This window comes from Phaseolus vulgaris, chromosome 8 (genome assembly GCF_051622355.1).
Source record: "Phaseolus vulgaris cultivar YP4 chromosome 8, ASM5162235v1, whole genome shotgun sequence".
Taxonomy (NCBI): Eukaryota; Viridiplantae; Streptophyta; class Magnoliopsida; order Fabales; family Fabaceae; genus Phaseolus; species Phaseolus vulgaris.
In genome coordinates, this window is record NC_143505.1 from 2,164,532 (window position 1) to 2,188,455 (window position 23,924).

General features: G+C 29.7%; 3 protein-coding genes and 1 long non-coding RNA gene across 4 annotated transcripts; 2 read left to right on the forward strand and 2 right to left on the reverse strand.

The window, feature by feature from the left end:
- Window positions 1-788: 788 nt before the first annotated feature.
- On the forward strand, window positions 789-1,238 carry LOC150025337 (TPD1 protein homolog 1A-like). Its single transcript, XM_090293568.1, has one exon. It carries the CDS (start codon window positions 789-791, stop codon window positions 1,155-1,157), a length of 369 nt encoding a protein of 122 aa, XP_090149694.1. The 3' UTR covers window positions 1,158-1,238.
- Window positions 1,239-1,465: 227 nt separating this feature from the next.
- LOC137823764 (uncharacterized) lies at window positions 1,466-5,517 on the reverse strand. Its single transcript, XM_068629025.2, has 6 exons — window positions 4,950-5,517; window positions 4,791-4,827; window positions 3,799-4,035; window positions 3,631-3,678; window positions 2,032-2,471; window positions 1,466-1,942 (listed from the first exon to the last, which is right to left on the reverse strand). The coding sequence occupies exons 1-6, from the start codon at window positions 5,249-5,251 to the stop codon at window positions 1,870-1,872; spliced, it is 1,137 nt and encodes a 378-aa protein (XP_068485126.1). The 5' UTR covers window positions 5,252-5,517; the 3' UTR covers window positions 1,466-1,869.
- Window positions 5,518-16,436: 10,919 nt separating this feature from the next.
- LOC137826796 (uncharacterized) lies at window positions 16,437-16,961 on the reverse strand. Its single transcript, XR_011083588.2, has 2 exons — window positions 16,826-16,961; window positions 16,437-16,730 (listed from the first exon to the last, which is right to left on the reverse strand). It is a non-coding gene; the product is annotated as an uncharacterized LOC137826796 (long non-coding RNA).
- Window positions 16,962-20,361: 3,400 nt separating this feature from the next.
- On the forward strand, window positions 20,362-23,924 carry LOC150025338 (uncharacterized). Its single transcript, XM_090293569.1, has 3 exons — window positions 20,362-21,559; window positions 21,668-21,887; window positions 22,025-23,924. The coding sequence occupies exons 1-3, from the start codon at window positions 20,362-20,364 to the stop codon at window positions 23,922-23,924; spliced, it is 3,318 nt and encodes a 1,105-aa protein (XP_090149695.1).

Here is a 23,924-nt window from a genome sequence, read left to right on the forward strand (position 1 = left end):
CTGAGCACAATAATTATTCGTTTCTCATTTTCTTGCTTTCACATTCTCCAAAAAAAAAAACACCATTATTGTCAGATTTAAGCTAAGAAAAAATCATTTTAGTTCGTGTTTTATTTTTATTTTTATGTATATTAAATATATAATTAACTAGTGTCATGTTATGAGTGCATCTCCAATAGAAACAACTCATATAAGTTTCTTCATACATTCAAAAAATGTAATTTGTTTTATTTATTATACATTGAACTCCTATATTATACATGTTAAACATCTCTCACCAAATATGCTTTTGTAACACTATATATTTTTTTTAGAAAATGTTTCTTTACTAATGCTAAAGTATAGGTAAATTGAAAATCTAAAGAGTAAATTTACAAGTTAAATAGTAAAATGTACAAACAATCCTATTTAAGTAAATAAAAATATTGACTTAATTAGTAATTTGAATTATATATATATAAACCAATAAAACTTAAACTGTTTTTACTCAAATTTGTCCGACTCATAACATTATAAGATCAACCTGAGGCTAATTAATTAGAGTGATTTTTTACTCAAATTTGTCCGACTCATAACATTATAAGATCAACCCTGAGACTAATTAATTAGAGTGATTTGCAAATTCTAGATATGTCCCGTATTTGTTAATATATGGATTTTAGTCTAATTTTCTATATTTTCATAGTAACTTGTGATGATTATTATTTGAGATATCAGTCTAATTCAGATGTAAGTTTCATAGTGATATCTAATAAGATTTTATAAAAAATAAGAGTAACACATCATGCATGCATATATGTGACAAGATTGAATTGATTGGTGAGAATGATGATATCGCAGGCAATGCATCAAATTGTTTAAGAGGGAAGAAGCTTGAAATAAGACAGTCAAAAACAGGAAACTGGGCACATGGCATGCCTGAGATGAAAGTGAGGATGATCAACAGATGTGAGTGTGCAGTGGCAGAAGTGAAGCTCAACTGCACTGCTTTTCAAACCTATAAAACTGAGGATCCATCACTTCTGACCATTTCTGGTGATGTCTGTCTTCTCAAAAATGGCGCACCCATTCCTACCAATCAACATGTACAGTTTCTCTATGCATGGGATCCTCCCTTTCCATTTAAACCCATCTCCTTCAAAGAATTATGCAATTAAAACTATCACCATTGTTTACACTCTTTTCTTCCCTTGTTTTATCACACTACTCATATAAATTTAACAGGATCGTTATTATTTAGCTTGTGTATCCGCATTTTCTTTTTCTATTCGTTTTTATTCTTCTCTGGTTTGAGTTTTTCTTCTTCCTCAATTTTTTTTTATTTTTCCAAGAGTTCAGCAATTATAATTGTTATTTAATTTAAACTACATTTGTTCTGAAACTGTGAAATCATCGTCATGTACATCTATTGAAACTGGTGAAATCAAGAGCATGAATTTATAGGAAACTGGCAAAGACAAACACGTGGTACAGAACTAATCACCAACATTCAATTGAAACAAAAAGAGAGAAGAGTAATACAGAGAAGTTGGATCCAGTCTGTTTTCGTGTAGGAAATATGTTACTCTAGCAATACAGAAGTAAATCTAACAATGCAGAACTGTCAAGTGCCTGTTTATCTGGAAACCCTGATGAATTGAACTCACTACCCTGGTTAATGTTAGCATGCTAAAATCAGGTTACATTATTAACCAAAAGAGGATTTAGTGAAACATGATCTACCATGTTAAATTACTTTTTCATCTATTGCTTAGCTTCAGAAAATAAATCGGACCCGAACATTTTCCTATCACCCATACAACCCATCAACCAATCAAATAATCATTAAGAAACAACCTCAACGTGTAAGCTTTTGTCATGGTGTCATCTTTATGCATGAGTTGCCCTGGGCCTGAAACAATCAATATGGCACAATCCAACTGATCTCACCATGTCCCCAAAACTGCAGCACAATATAGAAAAATTGTAAGACGTAACATTAGCAGAATAGCAGAACTGACATGAGCACATAAAATGTGGTTTGTAACTGACCGGTCAATGCTATTTCTTGCTTTCTCAGGAATTTCTGCTCTGTTACATGCTTTCTCAGAGTGATCTATACTCTTTCTTGATTTATCTTTCTTATCAGCTCTTGACTTTTCTTTATGGTCTGTGCTTATCCTTGGCTTTTCTTTGAAGTCAAAACTTCGTCTCAAAGTCTCCCTTAGATCCATGCTGAGTCTAGGTTTCTCTCTAAAATCTGTGCTACTCCTAGGTCTGTCCAGATGATCAGGAACCGGTTCAGATCCAGTTTTTTGATACGGTGGCCTCTCAATAGCCACAATAAATTTCTTGAGGTGCTTTATATATTCAGGGTAAAGCTCCAGGTTACAATGATTTCCTCCTTTAATCCATAGGGGTTCATACTTTTGTATGCAATGTTCCCAAAGTTGCTTCCCGTGGGAGCAATCTACTACATCATCAGCTGTTCCCTAAACGATACATATTTAACTAAGTCAGCTAAGTGAACATTTAAATAAGGTGGATCTCAACTTGATAGCCTAGTTGTACATTAGGTATGCATATAGACCGCGTTGATATGCTCTCTCTCTTCCTTCAGGTCACACAATGCAAAAAAAAGTGTGATAACATAATTTGAATTGTGCTATGTTTTTCAATTGTTAAAAAGGTTAAAATGGATGTAAAAACTAGAAACATGAAAAGACTGTGTAAGAATGATATCACTAATGTAGCATGAGAATCCCTAACTAAGCCAAGGATATTTTCAGAATAATAGTTCCCACATGAAATATTCAAAACTTGTTTTAAGTTATCCAAATAACCAAATGTTGACAGATCACTCCAGAATACTCATAAAGATACGAAACTTCAATTTATATAACAGCCAAGTCAGTTAATCCAAAAAAGAGTCAGCTAGCAAGCCTTACAATTTCTCATAGTATTGGGAAATTCGGAAGTTAGTGGACTGTGGTTGTCAATAGTATATTAAAGAATTACAAAAACATATCATCGCAAGAACGACAAATTTGGTAGCCAGTAATCCACATATCACTAACGTGTATTATTAACAAGGACAACTACAGACATATATGCAGGGGTAAGAGAGATAAGCAGCGGGAAGAGAGGAAGTGGAGGGTAAGAAAGTTTTGTTAGTGCAGTGATTCAGCAGCAGCAGCAACCAGAAGGAACACAGTCACATTTTATCAATAAAATTCAGTGTGATAGACTTCAAGTTCCAGAGTCCTATCAAAGTACTTTGGCATGGTTGACAACCACATAAATGTTTCAAAAAGATAAATAGAAAGCTCAGACGGACATCCACAATGACAACGGTCAAGAACTTCTAAGCAACTGAGTGAAACTTAGAATGGCTCTAAACAATGTTAACAAGAACTTCAGTCAATTTATTATTGATAATGATGAGGCCATGAGGGTATGTATAGAAAAGCAAAAAAATGGAAGAGGATCTTCAACTCATATTACAAATGAAAATATTTCATAAACTGTCAGATACAAAACCATCAAGGTGTCATTCCGTAATTACTTCAAATTATTATTCCCATTCCATTCAGTACGATGCCAAATTCTATTTAATACTATAACATACTAGTTTGAACTGAGCAGACTCACATGAATTACCAGAACTGGACAACTGACCAAGGGAATTTTATCAATGTTCTGCACAAAAAACAGAAAAACATCATTAAATTGCAGCCATGGAAATCTAAATGTGTGTGAGGCTCAAATTGAACAATGTGACTGACCAATTTATTTAGCAATGATAGATATAGATAAAACCTTATAAATGTCAAACCAGTATGTCCGCTTCACAGGATACATGACTCGAAGACCAGATAAGATGGGACTGTGGAGAATGGCAGCCCTAAGGTTTGGTAAACGAGTAGCCAAATCTGTGGTGGGTCCACTGCCGACAGATTGGCCATACAAAATAATATCTTCCTCTTTCGCCCCATACATTTCTACCAGACATTTATATGCAGCTTCTATATCTGCATACGTGTTCTGCTCACTAGGCTGTCAAAAAAATAGCACCTTCTTCAAATCACTCCCATTCCAACAAAATATTAAGCTACCCCGTGATTATTTAGACATTCTAGCACACAAAAAATCAAGAATAATAGAATGGTGTAAAAAGGAAATGAGGAAATATAGCAACCTTTGTTCAAAATGAATTGAATGACTTTGATCGTGTAAGTTTGTTCAAAGTCGTAAAAATTTAACTTTTAAGGTAATTGATATCATTTTTAAGGTGATTGTTGTAAAAGTCAATAAATCTATTATACTGATTAAATAACAATATAAACAAACTCTTTAAATCACTGGTGCATAGACACTTTTTGTTCTATAGCAGCAATTCAACTTAAATCATCTACTTCTTTGGACTTTACTTAAGTGAATATGTTATCCTATAATTAACAGTTCGATTCGTAGTTCTTTAATTCTATCATTCTCAACAGCATTCCAATTTTTTTCAAAGGATTTAAAAAAGAAAAAGAAAACTATCAAATAAGGAAAACTCTTAAATTTTTTAAAAACATATAAATAATTACAGGATGCATCTCAGTTCAATTGATTATCAACATTACAGCTAAATCACACGGTTACTATTTCAAGAGGAATCATACAGAGCTCAACAAAAAAAAGGAATTTTAAGAACTTCTCTGTCAGGAAAAAAAAAACTCAGTATTTCTCAAGAAGAAGATTTCAAAAGCAGATCCAATATCATGTAAAATCAATTCAAAATTATTAAGCAGAGAAAAATCGCTTACCTTCCCAGAAGACTGACCGTACCCAGAATAGTCATAACTGCAAAAAAAAAAATGAAAAATTGGCACTGTGAATAAACAACGTGACATGACATTAGAACATTAGAAGTAACGACAACAACAATAGTAACATAATGTAATGTAGGTGCAGTGAGTAGTGACCATAAGAGGTTGACTCGGAGGTGGTGACTCAGCTCGGAGAACAACTCGTACATCTGACCCAGATCGGCGGCGTTGCCGTGGGAATAGAGCAGGGTGGAGGAGGCGGAAGGGTTTGCAATGTAGATGGCAACGATGGTGTTCCCTCGTTTGGTACAGAGTTTCAAAACGTCGACGTTTTCCCGGGTGACCACCCCCGTCATCTTCAGCTTCCCGGTGACTTCATCCACCCCAACGCCGTACGACGGCGGATTGGGGGGGAAAAACGCGAACTTCGCCGCCATCGACGACGTCACCGCCCCCATAGTTAATAATTATGTTGTTCCCAAGTTTGGAATGAATTTGGAAAAGGAAGAAGAGGAGGCACGTGTGATGTGAGTGTGTGGGTATTGGTGATGGTGATGTTTAAGAAGGGGTTGTGTTGTGAGTGTGACACTGATGCTCACTTGTCAGTGTTGGACACGTGTGAGCTTAGGAGAAGAGAGGGGTGCATTGAGACTACACAGAGGATCTTTTCTCGTCCCTTTGTAACACGTCAATGTGAAAAAACATAGAATGATGAATAATGGCCAAAATTAGATTCGTTGATTCTGTTATTTATTGAAGGAATCATTGATTGTTTATTGTGCTAATGCTTTTGTTCTTTTTCCATTTTCATGTAATGATGGTGTATCATAAATCATCTCAAATAATCTCATATATAACTCACTTACTTTATTATTATTATTTATTATTATTATTATTATTATTTTCAATCTCCAAATTTGAAATATTTATTTCAAGATGGAGGTATTTAATATTCCAATTTTTAAAATTAATGGTTTTAGTTCAATGATCGAAACTAGGAATTAAAATATTGATGGTTAGGATATTAATATTGATTTTCAGGTTACACACTTTGGTATCCTATTTTTGAAATTGATTATAATTATTTTAATATTAACTTTTATGTAATTGTGTATTTTTGTGATATTATGTATCAAGCCTATAGAGAAGGTGTTATCCATTAAATATATAACGTGTGAATTAATATTTGTAACCCTATACTAATTAAATAAATTATATATTGCAATCAATCAAAATATACTCCATATATTATGATTTATAAAAATAATGATTTTCAAATCTAATATATATATATGAGAGACATATAGAGGTTGAGAAAAGAATTACAAAATAATGTAATTTTTATAAAAAAAATTATTTTGAAAATTTTATTTATAGGTAAGTCATTATAACCTGACACTACTTTATTATGAAGACACCATTTCATGACACTACTTTGAATTTGTTAAAGTGTGATGATAACACCATTTTAATTGTTTTAAAAATATTAAGTCATTTCAGTTTGATGTGATTTTGGCGTAATTTAATTTAAACTGAGATCGTGTTATATAAACACAAATTTAATGTAAATTGATTTCAATTAAAATTGTGTTATATTAACACAGCTTTAATCTAATTTGATTTAAACTAAAATTATGTTAGGTTAGTATGCCTTAAAGTTAAAACAACTAAAATGGTAATAGCATGACACAGTTTTAATTCAAATAAAAAAGAAAACAAACTAACGTCAAATCCTCTTATACTAAAGTTGTGTTAAATTGGTATGACTTCACTCTTATAAATTCAAAGTCATGTTATTTATGTAATTTTTTTTCACAATAAAATCATATTATGTGATTAGAACTTATGGATAAATTTATCAACTTTTGGTAATTTTTTTGAAAATTGCACCACTTTGAAATTTATTCCAATATTTTAATTTATTTAGAATTATATATTTTATATCCATTGAACTCTTTGTTAAATATGTATCATTCTCTACCGTGTACTATATTAAAGAAAATATAATAAGGATAAAAATTAAGGAAAAACACACACAATATAAATAAATAATATATATAAATAAATAAATAAGAACAACAACATATTTAAAATTTATCACAAATTCAATAGACTTTATCTCATCAATTTCAACAACCTTTTATATCTACCTGAAACAAATATAAATTCAAAATTGATATAAGATAACAAACATTTAATAGTATAAACAACTTTCAAAATAATTTATGAAGTACTAAAATCTTATTAGTTTTAATTACAAACCTCAAATTCGTAGGTAAATGTAAATTTACTGTGGAAACAATTGTACAACGACGTCGTGTACGAATAATGTCAAATCATCCCTTAATTTCTATCTAACGTCTTAATTTACACAAATTTAAACTTATCAAAATTATAATGTATAACATCTCAATGTTCATGTCTAAATCACATACGTATATATAAACATTCATAAATCAATAACATATAAATATTCTATCAATTTTCATTATCTCAAACACATAATTAACAGATCCATTGACAATAATACTATAAATATCTAATTAAAATTCATAATAGTTTTACCTTACTAAAAAAAATTGTTTGAAATCTAAATAATAAGAAAAAAATATATTTAAAAATCCTTCACAGCATACTTACTAGTCTGCCACCAAATCAACCAAAATCATAAATTAAAGAAGTAAATTAGTTAAAAAATCAAAATTATTAACTAATATGATTGAACGTAAATTATTAACATATATAATAAATACATTAATAATAAATACAATATAGAATAGAAATAAACTTACTCTAAAACTAAATTAGAATCAAATAAAAATGTTTTATATGATGTTACTTTCTAATTGATTTGTAAAAATAGAAAAATTGATTTTAAAACTAAAGAAAATATTAAGAAGGATATGTTTATCGAAGAAAATAATTTAGGTCATGTAAATGAAACTGGTTTTAGAAAAGAAAATTATAATCAAGAATAAAAATAAAGAGAAAGAGGAGAAATGAGCTGCCATGAATCTTGCAACTTTCTTACATGTTAAATTTTTTAATTTAAATTGTTGGACTAACATTAATATATTTTTTTTAATTAAGAGATTAAAAATCTCAAATTTCATATTATGAATTGTATTTTATATATATATATATATAATTTCTCATGTTAGGCATTATTATGAAACTTGACATCTCAAGTAACAATAATCATTTGTCATCACATGAAAAAAATATTATTAAAAAAAGAATGAAAATACAATAAAATACGAGAAGACTAAACCAAAACTTATATATTAACAAAAATTGTACATTGATAATTTTTATCTATTAATAAAGAATTCTAAGAAAAAACTAGATATAAGTTTATTATACCAATGAAAACACTCTCTATGAATAAAGTCTGTTTATCAACATGTGTATTCACTTCATGAAAAATGTAAGAAATCATAAATCTGATTTTTTCACAATAATTAAGACAATTATTCCACTATTACAAAATACCAAAGAAACATTAGTCATAACAGAAAATTCAACACAGTTAAGTTATATCAACTGTATTAATTTGAAAAGGTTAAATATCATTTCTACCTTGTATTATTTTTGTTGATGAATTATTTTTATTGATTTTCTATAAACATGTACTCTTGAACACGTGAATCAGACACACATTCTATTATTACACTTGGCATTAAAAAAAGAAAAGGAGGTTGTGTATTTGAAGAGCATTAAAACACATTGAAATAGTTGAAGAACAATAACTCTATGAGATAAGAATATGAACCTTGTCTCATTATTTTGATGCCTAGTTCAAAATATTATAACCCTAGTTGGCAGCATAACATTGATACATATAATTCTAGCCTAAAGTGATTTGATTTAAAGGTTTTGGGTCCCACACTGCAATTATATGTTCCCACCACCATCATCACATATAAATAATATACCAACTACTTACCAAAATCGGTTTAAGGCATGACACGTTTTCACAACACCTATGTTACAACACCTTTGTTTTGTCGTGTGTTATTGTGTATACGAATACGGACACTCACACGACATAGATACGGACACGGATACGAACATAAAGATACGTATAATCTTTAAAATGTAGGATACGGGGACACAAATATATATATTATATAATTTTAAATTATATATATTGAAAATAAATATTTATGTGCAAAAGTATGTTTCAAATTATTTTGGGAGCAAGAAGATATTTTTCATGACTGGTTCAAAAGAATTTGTTCCTTATTTTGATAATCATAATAAAAATTTATACAATAAATTTGAATTTTTAGAAAATTATTGTATTTATACCTTTTAAAATTGTGTTAGAATCGTGCTAAAATTTTCAAAAATCCAACAAATATTTTTTGAATTGAAAACTTCACCGATAAGTGTCATACGAGTGTCGACACCGATACATGTGTTCGACATGGATACGCTCATTTAAAAAAAGTGTCTGAAACTCATAGTCTATTGTTGTTGCAATTAACACACAATCCAATCAAAGTTCTTACATGAGTCACAATTCCATCACAACCTTTTTTTCTCTAAAGTATTTTATGAATTGTACCAGCTTTTAAAATAAAAATAAAAATAAACATGATTTTAAAAAATTATTAGTAAAAAACTAACCAACATATAAAATTTAAATATATTACAAAAAATCATCTTTATTTATAGTAATCATAGAAATATGTTCACATCAAAACAAGACACTAAAAACATGTACCGATCAATTGATAGGGTTTGTGAAAAGTTACCGACAATTGTACATAGAAACTAAAAATATATTTAATTCAATTTTTTTGTTGAATGCAACTTATTTGTGTGCCTTGAGCTAGAACTTTACAACACCCAATACGAACCAACATGGCAAATTCATACACAATTATAACATAAAAAAACGCAAACATAAAGTATTCAAATAAAACATAAACATAGAACAAAATCATATTTATTATAATTTAAATAAAGTTAATTAAGATAAATGTAAACTATCCAAATTAAATATAACATAAAATCAAAATTCAAAAACTTTATTTTTCTGTCACCCTCACAATCCGAATATTTCTACCTCTTTGGGCCCATAAAAATTTAATTAGATCCAATCAATTGGAATAAATATTAATTGAAATATGTTATTATTTCAGCCTCTTATAAGGCACAGTGCCATAGAACTTATATGACACATTGAAAATGATGAGGCCGTGAGGTATGTATAGAAAAGCAAAAAAATGGAAGAGGATTTGACAGAAACTCTTTAAATGACTCGTGCATATACTATTTACTTGTAATTAGATTCAAGTTTTTGTTCTATAGCAATTCAACTTAAATCATCTACTTCTTTTGACTTAAATTAAGTGAATATGTTATCCTATAATTATCCGGATTTTAAATATTTACACAAGATTAAAATAAAATATTAAGTGTTTTTGAGATTTTTTAGCGTAATATGAACTTAAAATAAAATGGCAGAAACTAAGATAAACTTTCACAAATCTGAAAAAAGGACCGATTCAGTTTAAACTTCGGAACAAGAGCAAGAGTAAGAGCGCATATATTATCTCCACAATTTTTTTTCTTAATTCAAATAATAAAATAAAGTGCATCATTATACATAAATCCTAAACCCTAAACATATCCTTACCAAACATTACCAAACATGACAAATAATTGCGTGTAATTTAACAATTATTATTTTCTTAATATCACCTCTATAGATGAAAATCTGAAGTATAAATTCTCAATTCTGTTTGGGATGATTTCCATTTTTATTCTCTGTGTTCAAATTATTCTAAATGAAATGAGCAATGAGTGTCAATTATCCTTTTTAATACCCTGCCAATTTGTATCGGACGAATTAAATTCAAATAATTTATTTATATTAATAAATATTTAAATATTTTTTAAATTTTATTATTATTATTATTTATAATAAATATTAAAATAAATAGTAGATTCTCCAATACTCATATATTTTTAGTACAATAAAAATTTATAATTTTAACACATTTTTTTTTTAATATTTAAATGTATATTTAATTTTTAATAATTATTATTTAGAAAAAAAAATAATAGTTAATATATAATTAAAATCAATGCCTTTTTTTGGTACAGTTATTAGTATGAGGTTGGGAAATAGGAGGACAAAGCATAAATAATTGCGTATAATTTGATAATTATTATTTTCTTAATAGTTAAAAGAGGATACATGCATGTATAAAAAAAGTGAATAAGCATGAATTTGTATGAATTCATTCATGATGGTTGCAAGGTTGTTAAACTCGCGAGTCAACTCGTAGACTCGTCCGAGTTTACGTGTCTACATGCGCTTAGCGAGTAAACTCTGCAAACTCAAATTGAACTCGAGTTCAACTGGGTTTTTTTTAAAAAAACCCTGTGGGTTATGACTCACCTTTCTGTTTTCTTAACATAATTGGGAGGTTATTTACCGTTGACAATTAATTGAAATTAATGGGAGGTTACTTACCGTTCACAATTAATTGTTATTAAAGGGAGGTTAATTACCATTAATTGTCTTTATTATTGTTGTCTCCTATAACCATTATATATAGTCGCTTCCTTCAAGCAACGTAACACACAACAAACAACCACACACTGCTTCCTCTCTCTTTTCATATATTCTCTCTATTTCTTCTCTTAGGTGTAAGTGTTTAACCCATATAGAGAGAATTTTTTTGGGGCTATTTATCTATTAGCCTGAGAGGAATTCATTGTACTCCCAGTACCATTATAGTGGAAGTTTTGACTCTCTCGTCGGTGGTTTTTTACCTCTATTCAAAGGGGTTTTCCACCTAAAAATTTATGGTATCATTTTCATTTTCCTTGTTACTTTAATTTCTCATTGTTGAAATTATTACGCTTCCGCACATGATATCCCTACAAACCCCCCAAAACGGTGTCGTTTTGAATGGGGAAAACTAAATGAAACAAACTGACCTTAGGGTTTCGGATTTCATTTTCATGTTGGTTGCACTTTGCATTGTCTTTTGTAGAGTGCGGCGGTTGACGATCGAGTGGAGCAGTCGCACGGTGGTGGTGGTTCGTGTGGTGGACGCTGGTTGCAGGTGGTTCATGCGGTTAGTGTCGTTTCTTCGTATAAGGTTAGAGAAGGTGGTGTAAATTAGGGTTGCATTTGTGATTTAGGAGACTAAGGTTCTGTTTTTTTAAGGAATTAGGGTTGAATTTACTACTATTTTTTTTTAATATGAAAGTAAACTCTTACGAGTCTGAGTTGAGTTTATGGAGCTCCCATGAATCTACGTAGACTCGTGAGTTTGACAATCTTGGATGGTTGTAAAGACAGTGATAAAAAAAGTTGTTGTGAACAGTCTGCATGTCACTAAACTGGTTGCATATGTTAGCCAAACTTTTTCTCTTTGCACCTTTTTCTTTTGTGTTTGGATGAAGCATATGATTCTATTTGTTTATGAGCTAATGTTTTGAGAGGAGAATGCCATGAAATAACAAATGGATAATAAGTCACTTTTTATCTAAATTAGATTTCTTGATAAAAGTGTTTTATGATTTAGGTCAGCAAAGGTAAAGAAAGTCAAAGATTCAACAAAAACTCCATATTTTTTCAAATGTTGTTGTGGAAAATCTATAGAATAAAGTTCATATAAGAAAATTATATAAGAAGATATATAATTGTATAAAGATTTTTTCTCTCCAAATTACATATTTAATTATGTAAAATCCAATAATAATGGAATTATATCATTATTAAATTAATTTGCATATAATTACGTAGAATATTGTACAATAAAATACAATAATTGCATACAATAATTATGTGTAATTTGAAAATTATTATTTCGTTAATATCACCACCATAATGAAATGAGTCATAAACGCCAATTATCTTTTTAATATCCCACCAATTTGAATCGTGTGAATTAAATTCAAATAATTTATTTATATTAATAAATATTTAAATATTTTTCAAATTTTATTATTATTATTATTATTTATAATAATAAATATTATATGAAATTTTATGTATCCAGAAATGGAAGATATCTATGGTATACCATGAGCGTAAATTTCTATAATATCCATATCCTCATTTGAAACTCTCTTATGATTAGGTGTTATTTTAATCTTAGGCTAATGTTATTTGTGTTAAGAAGTTCATAATTTTACAAGATACTAAATCCGTAGAATGAGGAAGGATGTGGTAGTAACTGTAGCCTTAAGTCACCTTTGGTACCAAGAAACAAATGAAATATTATACTGCCTAAGACATCTTTCTTCCATATCCAGGAATTTCTTTGCCGCACATTTTCTGCTATAATTCAGTCTTGTTCTCCACTACTCATATATTTTTTTTACTACAGTAATTGCATACAATAATTACGTGTAATTTGATTATTATTATTTCGTTAAAATCACCAACATAATGAAATGAACCATGAGCGTCAATTATATTTTTTAATATCCCATTAATTTGGATCGCGGGAATTAAATTCAAATAATTTATTTATATTAATAAATATTTAAATATTTTTAAATTTTATTATTATTATTTATAATAATATATATTATATGGAATTTTATGTACTCTGAGGAAGATATCTTTGGGAATAGTAAATTTCTATAATATCAATATCTTCATTTTAAATACTCATATATTTTTAAAACAATAAAAATTTATAATTTTGACAATATAATTACGTACAAATATTGAATGAAATTTTATGTATTCAAGGGAAGATATCTATGGATATCATGAGCGTAAATTTCTATAATATCATATCCTTGTTTGAAACCCTCCTAAGAATAGGTTTTATTTTAATCAAATTAGCTAGGCTAATGATCTTATTTCCTTTTTTGTATTAAGAAGTTGATAATTTTAAAAGATACTTAAGAGGAAGGATGTGGTTGTAATTGTAGCCTAAGTCACCTTTGGTACCAAAAAACAGATGAAATATTGTTACCTAGGCATCTTTCTTCCATACCCTGTAATTTCTTTGCGGCACATTTTCTACTATATTTCATGCTTGTTCTCCAATACTCATATAATTTTAACCAATATAATTGCGTACAAATATTGTACTGTAACGTATAATAATTGCATACCATAATTATGTATAAGTTGACTATTATTATTTCGTTAATATCACCACCATAATGAAATGGGTCGTGAGCGCCAATTATCCTTTTAATATCTTACTAATTTGAATCGTGTGAATTAAATTCAAATAATTTATTTATATTTAATAAATATTTAAATATTTTTTAAATTTTTTTATTATTATTATTTATAATAATAAATATTATATGAAATTTTATGTATTCAGAAAGGGAAGATATCTATATATACCATGAGCGTAAATTTCTATAATATCATATCCTATTTGAAACCTTCTAACAATAGGTTTTATTTTAATCAAATTAGCTAGACTAATGATCTTATTTTTTTTTTGTTATTTTTTCATGTTAAGAAGTTGACAATTTTGCAACATACTTAATCCCCTTAGAATGAGTAAAGATAGAATGAGGAAGGATGTGGTCATAATTGTAGTTTAAGTCACTTTTGGTAACGAGAAACAAATGAAAATAACTTATAAATACATAATATCTTAAACTTAAAGTTTAATAAAAATATAAATTTATGTGGAATTGGGTGTTTGATTTGTTTTAATTAATACTCTTACCATATGAATTTTTTAATCATATTAAAAATAACTTCCAAATTATTAAAAAGCTGTTTTCTTATTATTTGTATATTTATCTTTCATTAAGATTGAGTTATCATATATGTATGAGACAAGCTTCCGGAGTCATTAATCATTATAATATATTTATATTTATTTTGATTTTTTTAATTTAATTAAAAAGTCATTAAAAGTTTGAATTTTATTAAATTTATGTTTATACTCTATTATGATTATGATAATGTATACATTTTTTCATTCTAATAATCTTAAGTTTAGAATTAATTCCTCTAATTAAATCTAATTAAATATAGTTTGGTGATTTAATTGTATATAGTAACTAAGTTATTCTTTCACATAACATATATTTACTAATTAGTTAATAGTTATTAAATAAATAACTAACATATTAATATGTATTAATTAAATAGTTATGTGGCTAATATAAAAAATTAATAAGTTAATATGTATTCGTTAAATAGTGCATAAATCAATGTATTATTAATTTAATAATTAAGAGATTATTATTTATTTATTAAATAATTAATACATTATATATTATTAATAAAACAAATTACATTTCAATATTTTTTAATTAAATAAGTACTAAATTAATATTTATTAATTTTAACAATGGATTATTATATGTTAATATGAAATAAAAAATTTAATTGCCTAGTTTACCGACAGACTTATATATATTACTGATAGAATCTTATTTTTTTTTTAATTAACAGATATAAAAATGTACTGACGGAATTTCATCTAACATATAACATATATTACCGATAAATATACTAACAAATATTTTGTTTAATATATAACAAATATTTATATTAAATTTTTCTTCAATAACATTTTTGGGTGAAGTTTATTAATGCCAATTATTCATGAATAGTTCGTCCATAAGATATTCTATTGATAGAACTTTCTGTAGATGTTATAACATTTATCTGTTACTTAAAATTTGTTGGTAAATTTTTATTTATAATACAGTAATTTTAATGGGTATATATCTGTGTTGATAATTTCTAATGTTTTTATAGTTATATTGACGGTTGGTAAAATGGGTAAACCCGAGTGTTTTGGTCTGGTTTGTATTGGTCCGTAATATCATATTGAAATTCGAAATCCGTTTTATTTAAATATTTATTTGTAATTTTTGATTTTAAATTTAATTACTTAGTTGTAGTTATTGATATTATTTTTTAGACAATAAAATATAAAAAAAATTAATAAAAATGAATCAAACTTTAATATTTTAATAAAAGAATATTTATTATTTAACAAAATAAAGTAAATATCAACAATATTTAATGAATAAAATTATTTATAACAAATTAATGTAAATAAAGTTTTATATAAAATATTAACCCACTAATTTTAACTTTAAAAGTATGAGAATCCTCTTTAAAAATATAAAATATAAAAAAGATGAACGAGTTAACCCGCGAGACTAGCGAATTAGGCAAATTGGATAAGTGTGAATTGGGTGTATTAGACCAATACAAATTAACAATTCAAAAATTAACTCATCTCACCTTAATAATGACAAACTAGCGGACCGACCAATTGGATCGACTCGCTTTCCTGACTAAAATATATTTTTTTTCTAATATCGAAGAAAAACGACTCATGTTTTACAGTTTTATTTATATTTTATTTTAAAACAAGTGCTAAAAATAACTTAATACTTTAAGTATAAAAAAATTGAGGACATTAAGTGGAAAGAAATGTAGGGAAAAACAGTAAAACTGGATATAAATATTTTTTTTATAGTGCGAGAAAGGTGAGATTAATTGCATTGATTACTGCTACATAAACTAAGTTTTTCTTTGCTTTTTGATTATGGTCAAATCTTGGAACCTTGGTTGTTAGTTATTCCAGTCAAACAACAAACAACAAACATCAAATTAATCTGTTAAAGAATATTAAAATAACAAATAAAAAAGTAAAATGAAGATGAAACAAATTAAAGATATTATTATAGCTATAAGAATGGCTTTCTTAAAATTCCGAAATGTGTTACATAAGATTGATCCACACTTATTATTTTATGGAAAATTGTCTCACTCGGAACAAACAACTTGACAAGTACATTTGCGTTTATTACTACCAGCATTGTTACAACGACAATTCATAGGCATAGCACTTGCTCCTAATCTTGCAAGAAATTCATTAAAGCAACTCATTCCTGAAGTCCCCAATGGACATTGCCCATCAAACACCATGTCTTTAGGGCAAAATTTGATTTCCCCTGTTCATCACAACATCACAAACACATCAAAATCTTTAAATATCAACAACATTCTAAGAAAACAAAACTCACAAATCATGGTAATACTTATATACCGTAAGTTTGGCTGAAGAGAGCAAACAAAGCCAACACAATCAGAACACTTTTATGTAACTTCGTCATGATTTTCTTTGCTTTAATTTTTTTTTTTGAAGTGATTCAACTCTGTGGCATCCAAAGTGGCTTTGAAGTGATTGAAGAGTGCTGCATCTGAATGCCTTATATAGATGTATAATGAAGTGAAAGTCATGAGGTGTTTTTGGGGAGGCTTAACTTATTTATTACTTTCAAAGTCAAAGCAATATTATTGTTCCTTTTGTTGGGAATCCTTCCTTAATTTAGTGGGAGACTATGACCAATGAATATTGGTAACCGATCCATTGAATGTATTTTGTATTCAATGATGGTCATTCTAAAAGTCTTGAAATTGTAACTCTCTCTTAAATATGTGGTGAGCACTAATTATCCACTATCTCTTATCTCTTTATGAAGAAACTTTCCTCTCATTCTATATAGAAAAGGAACTTCTAAGGGAGAGAAAAAAAAGCAAGAGAGAAGAACGTTGAACAAATTTAACTATTAATTATGAAATGAAATTTTTTAAATACTATTTTATTCAAATAAAAATAATGTTGATTTGATTTATTCCCTATTCTCATAGCAATAGAGTAATTTTAATCTTTTGAAAATTTCAATTTGATTTATGTTCTCATTTTTCAGTAAAACATCTACTTTTTTCTTTCTAGTTTTTGTGTTTAAATTATTTTTCTTTATCTCAGGTAAAATGCATTTATTTTTTAAATGTAATGTGTTTCTAATAAAATTATTTAAAAAATAGTATAGTTATTGTGAAAGAACTTGAAAATGCAATAATTATGAAACGGATAAAGAAAATTGTAAACACATAAGATAGCATGTGAAATGTTACATGATTTAATGATTTACTTTATTACTTATTGTTTATTAATTATTATTAGTTCATAGTGTTGTTTATTAACTCATCATTTATGATTTATAGCTTGTTATTTATTGTTTATAATTTATTTTATCGCTTATTTATTATTTACCATTTAATTGCTTTCTCCTTTTGTTCCACAATCATTTTAGTTTTTTTTTTCTTTAATTAAAATTGATTGAAGTTGGTAACTTCAAGTATTGTATTTTTTCCTTCTTATCTTCAAATTGCTTTTTGTTCAAATAAAAAAATTTGTATTTATTAAAAAAAGGTAAAAATGTTTTTAAAAATTGATTAAAAAAGTAGCATGCTATTGTTGCTCTTAGTTTATATGGAAAACTTCAAATTGCAGTCATTATACTAGGAAAGTGTAACACCATCTATACAATTGCTATAGTTTAAGGTATAATATTATACTTTTAAATTCATTTTAAAAATATTTATTTTTTAATTTATTTTTACCATTCCAACCAGTGAAAAAAATTATTTATTTATTTAAGTGGGCTGGACCAGAGTTCAAGCGGCCCAATCTATTCATCTTCTTCCTCTGCATTTATTGCAAAATTTATTATTATTATTATTGATTTTAATTAAAATCGTGTTATAACATAATTATAATTTTAATGTAATGTAATTTAATTTAAACTAAAGTTGTGACAAGTTAAAACAATTGAAATCGTACTAGCATGATAGAGATTCAGATTTAATTCAAATACAAAAACAAACAAACAACAATTTCTCTTATTCCTCTTATATTAAAGTCGTATTAAATTAGTACAATTTTACTTTTATAAATTTAATTTTTTTTAAGAATGAATTTATGTTCTCTGGATACAACTTGTAAATTTTCAAAAAATATGTCAATTTTGATAATTCTGTGTGAAAATTGCACTATTTTGAAAAAAATTCCGAAATTTTAAGTTTATTTAGAATTGTATACTTTATATCTATTAAACTATTTGTTAAACATGTATGAAATTATCTCAAGCACATAATTAACAGATCCATTGACAATATTACTATATATATCAAATTAAACTTCATAATAGTTTCCCCTTACTAAAAATTGAAATATAAATAATAATAAAACATTATTTAAAAATCATACTTACAAGTCTGCCACCAAATCAACCAAAATCATAAATTAAAGAAATAAATTAGTTAAAAAAATCAAAATTATTAACTGATATGATTGAACGTAAATTATTAACATATAAAATAAAAATATTAATAATAAATAAAATATAGAATAGAAATAAACTTACTCCAAAACTAAAGTAGAATCAAATAAAAATGTCTTATACCATTGTTACTTTCTAATTGGTAAGACTTGTTTGTAAAAATAGGAAAATTGATTTTAAAACTAAAGAAAAGATTAAGAATGATATGCTTATTGAAGATAATAATTTAGGTCATTAAATGAAACTGATTTTAGAAAAGAAAATTATAATAAAGAGAAAGAGGACAAATGAGCTTTTTTTTTGGAGCCATGAGTCTTCCAACTTTATTACATGTTAAATTTTTGAATTAAATTGTTGGACTAACATTAATATTTTTTAATTAAGAGATTAAAAATATCAAATTTTATATCATGTTTTTTTATATAAAAGTTTTATGTTTGACAAGTTTAGTTTCATGTTAGATTGACACTCAAGTAACAATAATTATTTGATAGGTTAAAATTGAAATAATAACTGTACTGATAGGGTAAAATCGAGAGGTTCATGCCGAGAACTACATAGTATAACAATTAAGATGATTAAGTTAAAACCGAGAGGTTTTGACCGAAAGCAATAAAGACAAAAGAATAAAACAAAAATATAAAAGTTGTAAAAGCCCAATTAGATAAAAACTTGCAAGAGGGGTGCACAAATAATAAAAAATGTGCAGAAAGAAAGCCCAAGAGTAAAGGGAAAGCCCATTAAAGAAACTCTATAAATAGGAGTTCAGAGATAGAAAGAGGTAAGAGTGATTTTATCTGATAAATATTAAACCTTTTCTGACTTTGGCATCGGAGCGACTTGCAGGTACCCCCCACCTGTCGTGAGGAGAAGCCGAGAGCACTAGCCTAGAAGAGAAGCCGAGAGCACCAGCCTAGAAGAGAAGCCGAGAGCACCAGCCTAGAAGAGAAGCCGAGAGCACCAGCCTAGAAGAGAAGCCGAGAGCACCAGCCTAGAAGAGAAGCCGAGAGCACCAGCCTTGAAGAGAAGCCGAGAACACCAGCCTAGAGGAGAAGCCGAGAGTGTCAGCCGAGAGCATTAATCGAGTGTACCAGCCAAGAGAAGAAGTCAAGAGTTCCCACCAAGGAAAGAAATTAAGTCTTGTTAACCTTTCTTGAGTATTCTTGGTCCTTGTTGTAAGAACATTTTGGCGCCCACCGTGGGGCCGAGGGTTAATTGAGAAGGGTTAAAGACAAGATGAGTCAAGGAGGAGAACAAGGTGGAGACCGGGAAGATAGTGCTAACATGCCAATGGCAATGTTGGTCCAATTACAAAAAGAATTCGAGACATTAAAGAAGAATAATGAAGAAGAATTGAGTATGTTGAGAGCCGAAAATACACGCTTGAGGAGAAAGTTACAAGAGGAAACGGTTTTGAATTCATCTTTCGAAACTGTTCAGCCTAGGATACAAGTGAATGAGAGGTTGTATCACAACGAAAGTTCCCAAACCAGAAGAAAGATGGCTTGAAAACTCTGGGGTTTGTGCAGGGACATCTTCTAGAAAACATCCGTTTTATGATGTTATAATCGATACTCCATTGCCTGACAATTGGAAGAACTTGACCATTGACAAATACGACGGGAGTACGGATCCTGATGAGCATATTGCAATATATACTACTCAAATCAGCTTGTATACATGGAATGATGCTGTTATGTGTAGAGTATTTCCTACAACTCTGAAAGGGGCAGCATTGAGTTGGTTTACGCGCCTCCCACCTTTGAGTATAGATTGCTTTGATACGTTGATAGAAAAGTTCGGCGCTCAATTTGCAACTAGTCGACCTCATCATTTAACGTCAATCGCCTTAGTGAACATAAGACAAGAAAAAGGAGAATCCTTAAGAGTGTTCATGGAACGTTTTGGAAAGGTTGCTTTGGGAATCCGAAATCTTAGCCCAGAAGTCACTATGCATCATATGATCACGACATTAAAACCCGGACCGTTTGTCGATAGTCTCTGCAAGAAACCTGCAATCAATTTGGATGAACTAAGACAGCGAGCGTCAAAATTTATGCAAATGGAAGAATTAAGGGAGTTTCGAAACCAAGTAAGGGTTGATGGCGGTGAAAAGAAGATGATAGAAAGAGAACACCCACCTGCTGCAAGAAGAGCCCGAGAAGAATTCAGAAGCCGAAAATTCCAACAATACACACCTTTGAATGCAAACAGAGCTAGAGTTTTACAAGAAGCTATGGCAACAGAAATAATACCACCACTACGAAAAGCACGAACACCAGAAAGAGCAGATCATACCAAGCATTGCGAGTATCATAAAAATCATGGCCATCATACAGAAGAATGCATCGGGTTGAAGGATAGAATAGAAGAATTAATTCAAGCTGGACAGTTGAAACGCTTCGTCCAAGGAGGAAATGTGAGAATAAGGTTAAGTCCTGAGAGAGGATCGAGAGGGGGAGAAATGGGCCAGAGAAGGGTTGAAAGATTTGAAAGAAGAGATGAAAAAAGAGTTGAAAAAAGAAGTGATAGAAGAGATGGAAGGCTAGAAAGAAGAAGTGATAGGGATCATCAAAATACTCAGTCAGTAAGGCGGAGTAGGGAACGAAGTCTGGGTAGGCCGGTCAGAGGATTTATAAACACAATTTCAGGAGGTTTTTCAGGAAAGGAATCCTCATCAGCAAGAAAACAACATTGGAGAAGCATCAGAACAATTAATCATATTTTCAAAAGAAGAACCTTGCCACCAATGCTTTTCACAGATGAAGATTTTCAAGAGATTGATCCCGATCACGATGACCCTATGGTGATAACGGTAGAAATAGCCGAATATGCTGTTATGAAAACCTTAGTTGATCAGGGGAGTTCAGTTGATATCTTGTTTTGGGATACTTTCAAAAGATTACATTTAAGAGAAGAAGATATAGTACCTTTCCGAGAGCAGATCATTGGCTTTTCGGGAGAGAGAGTTAACACTAAGGGGTACATTGATTTGATGACCACGTTTGGAAGAGGCAATAAAACTAAAAAAATCAAAATCAGATATTTGGTGGTGGATGCTACTACATCATATAATGTGTTATTAGGACGATCCTCTTTGAATAAACTGGGAGCAATAGTTTCAACACCGCATTTGGCTATGAAGTTTCCAACAGAAAAGGTGAGATAGCAACGGTTTATGTCAATCAAAAAGATGCTCGGGAATGTTATGCAGCAGGCTTAAAGATGAATTTAAGAGCAAACCATGATACTGAAAGAATGGTGGCAATGGCCGATTTGGACCCAAGAATAAATGACGAAAGGATAGAACCAAAAGAAGAGACCACAGCTGTGGTATTGGGTCAAGACGAGAAGCAATGCACTTATGTAAGTGGAAGTTTGCCCAAAGAGTTGTTAAGTAAATTCATCACAGTGTTACGTAACAACAAGGATTTGTTTGCTTGGAAACCATCTGATATACCTGGGATTGATCCGAAAGTAGTTTGTCATAAATTGTCTGTATGTCAAGACGCAAGACCGGTCTCTCAAAAAAGAAGAAAGTTAGGAGAAGAAAGACGAAAAGCGACAATAGAAGAAACCGAGAAGTTAATGCAAGCTGGTTTCATAAAAGAGGCTCAATACACAACATGGTTATCCAATGTAGTGCTTGTCAAAAAACCAAATGGAAAGTGGAGAATGTGCACAGACTATACAGACTTAAACAAAGCTTGCCTGAAAGATACATACCCACTACCCAACATAGACCGGTTAGTGGATGGGGCGTCTGGACAAGAGATGATGAGCTTTCTTGATGCCTATTCAGGGTATAATCAAATACAAATGTATGAGCCAGATGTTCCAAAAACGGCTTTCACCACAGACACTGCAAATTATTGTTATAAAGTCATGCCTTTTGGTTTGAAGAATGCTGGAGCAACATATCAAAGGTTGATGGACAAGGTGTTTAAGGATCAGATTGGAAAAAATATGGAGGTGTATGTTGATGATATGGTTGTGAAATCAGGGGAGATAGAGAAACACTTGGAAGACCTTGAGGAGGTGTTTGCACAGATAAGAAAAAACGAAATTCGGCTTAATCCAGAAAAATGCGTTTTTGGGGTAAGAGGTGGAAAATTTCTAGGTTTCATGTTGACAAACAGAGGCATTGAAGCAAACCCCGACAAGTGCGAAGCAATAATGAAGATGGGAAGCCCAAAGAATTTGAAGGAGGTACAAAGACTAGTGGGAAAACTCAACTCATTATCAAGATTTCTACCAATTCTTGCCGAAAAAACCAAACCAATAGTAAACTTGCTAAAAAAATCCGAAACCTTTGAGTGGGATGAGCGGTGTGAGCAAGCCTTTTCTCAAATCAAAACTATAGTGGCCGAACCACCAATCTTGGTTAAACCAGTGTCAACCCAACCCATCATAGTCTACCTAGCCACCTCAGCTGAAGCCATAGGAGCAGCCTCGATACAAGAAACCCCAAAGCAAAAACCAATATATTTTGTGAGTAGATCCTTACAGAGTGCCGAAACTAGATATCCCAAAATTGAAAAAGTAGCCTTAACCCTGGTATATGCTGCGAGACGTCTTCGGCCATATTTTCAGAATCATCAGATAATTGTGAGAACAGATTATCCAATATCCAAAATTTTGAGAAAACCCGAATTTGCAGGTAGGATGGTGACGTGGTCGATGGAGCTATCAGAATATGGAATCAAGTACGAGTCAAGAGGACCTATCAAAGCCCAATCCCTTGCGGATTTCATTATTCAAATGCCGACAGCAACACAGCAGGAGCAATGGACATTGTATGTAGATGGAGCATCAAGCAAAAGAGGCAGCGGAGCAGGAATAGTGCTTGAAGGACCAGATAACTTCCAGGTGGAGATGGCGCTAAGATTTGAGTTCAGAACATCCAACAACCAAGCCGAATATGAAGCTCTTGTTGCAGGGTTACTATTAGCCAGAGACATGGGAGTTGAAAATGTCATTTGCAAAAGTGACTCTCAACTTTCGGTGGGACAGGTGTAG